The sequence below is a fragment of the Gymnoscopelus microlampas genome (assembly GCF_963454915.1).
Source record: "Gymnoscopelus microlampas genome assembly, chromosome: 22".
NCBI lineage: Eukaryota > Metazoa > Chordata > Actinopteri > Myctophiformes > Myctophidae > Gymnoscopelus > Gymnoscopelus microlampas.
Window position 1 is genome coordinate 38602183 of NC_139959.1, and position 7500 is coordinate 38609682.

A 7500-nucleotide genomic window follows, 5' to 3' on the forward strand; every position below is an offset into this window, starting at 1 on the left:
AACTTTATTTACATGAGAAAACATACGTTTGCATTGCCAGAGCAAGTGTCAAAACAGAGAAAATGATGTACAATTAAATGGGAATAAAGAATTGTGCAAACACAGCTTTGTCACATTGCAACTTAGAAAGACTAGACCAAAGCATGAAAAATATAGGCAAGGGTAGCTTGGAATGAAGCTGCCACTCTCTCTCTCTCTCTCTCTCTCTCTCTCTCTCTCTCTCTCTCTCTCTCTCTCTCTCTCTCTCTCTCTCTGTCTCTCTCTCTCTCTCTCTCTGTCTCAGATCAAAGCTATAGTGTCTTTAAGTATTACGGTCTCCGTGTCCTTGACCATCTGACAATGTCAGCCACTGCTTTAAGCCGTGTGTGTCCCTGACGTACGCACACGCGCTCGCGCACACACACACACACACACACACACACACACACACACACACACACACACACACACACACACACACACACACACACACACACACACACACACACACACACACACACACACACACACACAAACACACACACACACACACAAACAAAACCTTGCTAAATTGCATGTTTTATTTATCATCCACTGAGAGATTATACAAACAGAGGACAGAAGACGGAGATATTACTTGTAGATGACGTCTGTCTGTCTGTCTAATATATATAACATAATATGATATACAGAATTATACGCAGTGACATCATGAGTGTAAATTTAAAATTGCAATAAGCGATATTCTTTTTGCTTAAAAAAAGTGGATATTTGTAATTGTAATAGGCTGTTTGTTCAGTAACAGTAGGCTCCCTGTCTCTCCAGCTCTTTAATGAACAGAAAATTGAACACCCCTCGCGTATGCACATTTTTGTCTTTCACATGTTTGTCGTCAGCAGTTTCTGACGACAAGGGAACCACGTATCTCCATATTTAGTCGGGTAGTGGGTACCACACTGGGTACCCTGAGAACAGGCAAAACGGGTACTATGGGAAAAAAAGGAAAAACTTAACCTTGTAGATCGGCTATTTTCACTTCCTGTTTGGCAGTGAAACATGGAAGTTAGATACTTCGCCACGGTCATGCCGTTTTTTACAAAAACTCACGTTTTGATCACTTTTCATCTTTATGGTCTTTTGTGTACGCTGAGTGAGTTTGAGGCTGACAATCCTCCTAGAGTTCATTAAAGTACAACAAGTGAAAATGGCATGAAATTTGCTAAAACGCCACAATAAATTCAAAATGGCTGACTTCCTATTTGGTTTAGGTCATGGCGCCAAGAGACTTTTTTGTAAGTCGGGATATGACCTTTTTTAGACCATTTTTGAGACCATTCAAAATGTATTTTTTTGCCAGGTGTGATGTCTGTGCAAAGCTGCGCAACTTTCTGAGTAAGTTTAGGCCCTCAAAAACACGATTCATTTGTGCAAAAAAATATAATAAACATTGCAATTTCAATAGGGCTTCGCACTGGTGCAATGCTCAGGCCCTAATAATTTATCCATCCAGCCATCCATCCAACCACCCCCCCCCCTCTCTCTCTCTCTCTCCAGGCGGCAGTAGAGCTCCGACACAGTCAAACAGACAGCATGTAGGTGTTTATGAGGATACACACACACTACACACAGGTCACTACCCTGTGTGTGTGCGTGTGCGTGTGCGTGTGCGTGTCGGTGTCGGTGTTGACATGTTACGACAGGCTCAGTGGAAGGTATGCCAAACACAAACACACACACACCCACCCACCCACCCACCCACCCACCCACCCACCCACACACACACACACACACACACACACACACACACACACACACACACACACACACACACACACACACACACACACACACACACACACACACACACACACACACACACACACACACACACATTCTCTCTCTCTCTTTGTTTTCTCTCTACAGGTCTGTTCTTGTCCTCTGCCTCTATACATCCTGTCCTATGTCTTTCCATAGTGGATCAGGAGGGGGTTCAAGGTTCAAGGTCTTTATTAAAGTCCCAAAAGGGCAATTAGGTTTACAGCAAGAGTAGTGGTTTAAAACATACAGACAGTAGCCTACAGGACAACAACAGACATGAAACACCATAGCATAAACAGAAGTCTGTGCGCATCTAGTGCAAGAGATAAAAATAAAATGCTACATTCAGAAAAAAGTGCTTGGATATAAAGTGCCGACTTAAAGTGCTTGTTTCAACATCGTCATCATTAGCAACATACAGTATCCTTTACCTGTTACTGGCACCGTTGACTGCACAAATTGAGGCAGGGACAAAGGAGTGCTTATTTATCTGTTATTTTTGACACCAGGGGCACCCAGACGACGGCCAGATGGCAACCGCCTGTACTCTGACTCGAGTCGGTGGGCACTATCCTGCCGAATGGAAACTGGCCTTCATGAGCAGCTATCTGCGGGGAGCGGGCGGTTCGATTCCCCGCTCCTCCTGGCTGCGTGTCGAAGTGTCCTTGAGCAAGACACTGAACCCCGAACTGCTGCCCAATGCTCCCAGTCAGTGGTGGAAAAGTAAAGTACCAACCAATTTACATATCTTACATATTCAAACATTTGCAGGAGGTCAGATGGAGTAAATTTTTAAATTACAGTAAATTATCTACAAACTAAATCGGTGCTAAACAAAACCAATTCATAAGAGTGATCTAGTTTGAAGCCCGAGTATTTTACTTTTGTACAATTATATCACTGCAAATGTTGAGAGTGAAATTGGTTCAGTGTGTCTGTGGGTTTTATAAATATTGAACCAATGGATCATAGGTTGTTTTTTTAACAAACTGTTGCATATTAATTATACATAATATTCATGACCTAGTGACCAAGGAGCAGATGCTGCATGTTTGTAATGTCTGCCCCCCCCATGATCTCTGTAATTTAATAAGCACTGTTAAAACCCAGGAGAGAGAGAGAGAGAACAATAAAGAAGCAGAGAGAGAGGGAGAGAATGTAAGAGTGTTAATTACCTGTCATTTGTTCATATTCTCTAGAGATCCCTACACAATGCTCTCTCTCACACAAACACACACACACGCGCGCGCACGCACACACACACACACACACACACACACACACACACACACACACACACACACACACACACACACACACACACACACACACACACACACACACACACACACACACACACACACACACACACACACACACACACACACACACACACACACACACACATACACAAACATCTGTCTCTTCCTCCAGGTGTGTGTGTGTGTGTGTGTGTGTGTGTGTGTGTGTGTGTGTGTGTGTGTGTGTGTGTGTGTGTGTGTGTGTGTGTGTGTGTGTGTGTGTGTGGTGTCTGTGCGTGCACGTGCACAGAAAAGGCAGATGAGGCAATCAAGCTAACATGCATGTTAATGTGTTTATCATTAACCGCCTAATGAGCACAGCACTAGCATCATGCTAATGACTTTACTATTAACCCCCTAATGGCCACAGTGCTAGAGGCGTAGCCTAGCCTATTTAAGGTTGAAAACTGTTCCTTGAAATAAGGAACTGTCCCTATTTGGAGACTCAAAGACATCGGTTGCATCGGTTCTCAAAGTGGGGTTCCGGACCCCCAAGGGTCCTTGGGGGTGTTCCAGGGGGTCCCCAGCAAAAGTAGCATCACAATCATTTTAACCACTTTTTCCATTTATATGTTGGCTATTCAAAAATAGCAGATGTACAAGCTGTTTTTGCTATTTTGGAAAATATTCTGGAAGATTTTGAATAATAATTCTGATCATTTTTAAACACTAATCTTATCTACTGGGGGTCCTTGGCACAAAACATTTTCAGATGGGGGTCCACGGCCAAATATATATCAATTTAGGGGTCCTTGGCATGAAAACGTTTGAGAACCACTGCCTTATTGATCTGATAAGGACACACTTTGTTCCTTATTTTTGAGAATCAATCAATGAGAAACATGTTACCAGTTCAAACAGCTCATATACATATGCTATAATACAGGTTGTTCACCACTTAAACCATACATGGGCAACTGGCGGCCCGGGGGCCAAATGCCAGGCCACCTTCACTTAACCCTTTAAGACCGGGGAAGCATCTGTGTCATTTTTAGATTTCTTTGGGCTATTAAAAAATAGCAGATATACAAGGCACTCTGTGCCGCGCCATGAGCTTGTAGATCTGCTATTTTTGGAAAAGAATCGTGAAAATGTGTGCACATTTTTGAATATATACATTTCTAACTCAAATCTTTGAATCTGGGGGGGTCCCTGGAACAAAATATTTGATGGGGGTCCGCAGTCGAATACATGGCATTTTGCCTTGACATGAAAGAAGTTTGAGAACCACTGATATTATAGCAACATAGGTTTTTTCAAAAAAGCTGTTAGTATTTAGAAGACATTTGTAAAATCCCCAGAAGCAAAGATTTGAGTTAGAAATGTTCACTTTAAAAATATATATATTCAAAAGATTTGCACACATTTTCATGATTTTTCAAAAATAGCAGATCTACAATATATCATCTCGCTCATAGCGCGGCACTTGGTGCGCTTGTAGATCTGATATTTTTGAATGGCCCAAAGAAATCTAAAAATGACACACAGATGCGTTCCCGATCTTAATGGGTTAATGTGGCCCGCAGGTTTATATTGGAATACTGATATATTATTGATCTACACCAAATCTCTTGCACCACATTGTGTGAGCTTGCACATCGGCTATTTTTGCCCCCCAGAATATGGATGCTGGGGTCAAGTGGTTAATATAAAAACTGTACATATATACGGTGAGATTCTTTTCTTTTTGTCCTTAGTTTCCATATAAGGGCGTCAGGAGGCCTTTGTTGTTTTGTATGAAGCTGTAATTAATATTCATCTCGTTAGAGGGATCAGTGTTAACAAAGGTATGAAGCAATCAGGGTGAAACATTCACAAAGATTAGAAGAGCTCCACGGTGTTATATTACATTTCATTGTGGTGGAAGAAGTACCTTTTGTACCAGTAAAACTAACAATATCACCATGTAAAAATACTCGTAAGTATACGTCTAAATAAACTTATAGTACCAAACATGAAAGCCATGTTTGTCATCATGCAGAATGGTCCATTTCACAGTAATATTATTGTATTATAATCAGTAATGCATTAACGTGTTCATCACTTTAATGTTGTAACTGGTGAAGGTGAGCTGATTGTAATTACTTTGCAACTCAACCTATAATAATGCCACATCATCAATTATCACTTTATGTTTGTATTAATAATCTAAATCCGCAAAGTATCCAGTGACTAAAGCTGTAAACTAATTGTAGTGAAGTAAAAAGTACAATATTTGCCTCTGAGATGTAGTTTAGTAGAAGTATAAAGTATACTTCTATACGACAAACGAATGTAATCCATAGCACCTTTAAGTAACTGAATTACTGCACTCCCCCTCCCCTGCACGCACGCACGCACGCACGCACGCACGCACGCACGCACGCACACACGCACGTACGCACGCACGCTCCACTGTGACAGCAACCGATCAATCAGGGTTCAATTAGACTAATCACTAGATAACGAGGACAACAATTAGTGTGTGAGCTTCATGCTCAGCACATTTCACTTCAAAGAGATTCACTAAACATTTTGTATTAAAAAATACAAAAAAAAACATCTTTCAAACACTTCCCCTCCGTTAAGCAACTCTGGACTATCAAGCAATAAGATCCCATCATATCCATAGCATCCAATCATATCCATAGCATCCAATCATATCAATAGCATCCAATCACATCTATAGCATCCAGTCATATCCATAGCATCCAATCACATCCACAGCATCCAATCACATCCATACTGTATAATCGAATCAGATCCATAGCATCTAATCATATCTATAGCATCCACTCACATCCATAGTATCCAATCATATCCATAGCATCCAACCCCACCCATGGCATCCATTCATACCCATAGCATCAAATCATATCTATAGCATCCAATCATATCCATAGCATCCAATAAGATCCCATAGGATCCAATCATATCCATAGCATCCACGGATGGACAGACAGACAGACAGACAGACAGACAGACAGACAGACAGACAGACAGACAGACAGACTTACCGGCACATTTGGTCCTGGCATTGAGAGGTGGTCCGGGGTTTCCCGTGCCTCCCTCCAGGGGTCTGGTCAACAAAACACTGATGTAGTATTCAGTGTCTGGGTCCAGATGACCGATCTTCAGCTGAGATTTATCCACTGGTGTGGTGTCTATCAACATGCCTGATGATGTCCGATATTCCACCTGTACAATACATATAAAATATTATTATTAATATGAGATATTCCACCTGTATAAACGCACTGTATCACAACATTACACTAATGCAGTATTATTGTACAACATAAGGTTGTACATTACATTTACATTAGATTACTGTCATTTAGCAGACGCTTTTATCCAAAGCGACTTACAATAAGTGCATTCAACATAGGTAGGGAACGAAACTACTAATCACCAGAAGTCTTAAGTGCATTCTCTTCTAAAACAAGCAACTAAGAGTATACAGTACCTAGCACTAAAGTAAAAGTGCAATATATCAGCTACCTACTTTCATAAACAGATGAGACAAAATAGGAAAATCAAATGAGCAAGAGCTAAAACAAATAAGTGTAACGAATAAACAAGATCCAATAAAATAAAACAAGAGTTCGTACAACTAGTTTACAACAAGTAGGCAAGTACACACAAACAACGACGCGTGCACACACAAACACACAAACGCATAAACACAACACGCACGCACGCACGCACGCACGCACGCACGCACGCACGCACGCACGCACACACACACACACACACACACACACACACACACACACACACACACACACACACACACACACACACACACACACACACACACACACACACACACACACACACACAGTTATACCTCTTTCTCTCTGATGGGTCCGTCTCCATTAATGGAGTTTGCGTTGAGTTCGATCCACATGTAGGTGGCGCCAACAGCAACCAGTTGTGGAGGAGCGATGGGGGAAGGGGGCTCTGAACACAAACAACAACAACAACAATAAGTGGTGCTAGTCGCTTCTACAAATGACTTTGTGTGTGTGTCTGTGTGTGTGTGCGTGCGTGCGTGCGTGCGTGCGTGCGTGCGTGCGTGCGTGCGTGCGTGCGTGCGTATGTATGTATGTATGTATGTACGTACGCATACATACATACGTACGTACGTAGGTACGTGACTCTTCGAGCATTTGTTTCATATTGCCGGTAGCTTGACTCTCTTGACTTTAGTCAAAAAGAAATAATACACTTTTGTTACTCACCAAAACAAAGACGGTTTTAATGTGTTGAAAGCCTATACTCTCCTTGGGGGAAAGACTCTCAGCCCCCCACCTTCCGTGTAAAATACAGGAATATTTTCAAAAGTTTTCAAAAGAAATAGTTTTCAGAGGGCAAAAACGTGTTTAAGTGTAGGCGAACCCCCCCAAATGCATATAAAAAG

General features: G+C 41.7%; 1 protein-coding gene across 8 annotated transcripts in view; it reads right to left on the reverse strand.

Moving 5' to 3' along the window:
* The window catches only part of LOC311038507 (receptor-type tyrosine-protein phosphatase mu-like), a 131409-nt gene that overhangs the window by 66349 nt on the left and 57560 nt on the right, over nucleotides 1–7500 (reverse strand). For all 8 annotated transcript variants that reach the window (XR_014600065.1, XR_014600066.1, XR_014600067.1 and 5 more), the window contains exons 8-9: nucleotides 6928–7040; nucleotides 6095–6275 (exon numbers count right to left, since the gene is read on the reverse strand). Coding sequence is in view for 1 of the 8 variants with exons in the window: in XM_084048078.1 (XP_083904204.1) it covers nucleotides 6095–6275; nucleotides 6928–7040 (294 nt within the window). In the remaining 7 variants the exon portion in view is untranslated. The remainder of the gene's footprint in view (nucleotides 1–6094; nucleotides 6276–6927; nucleotides 7041–7500) is intronic.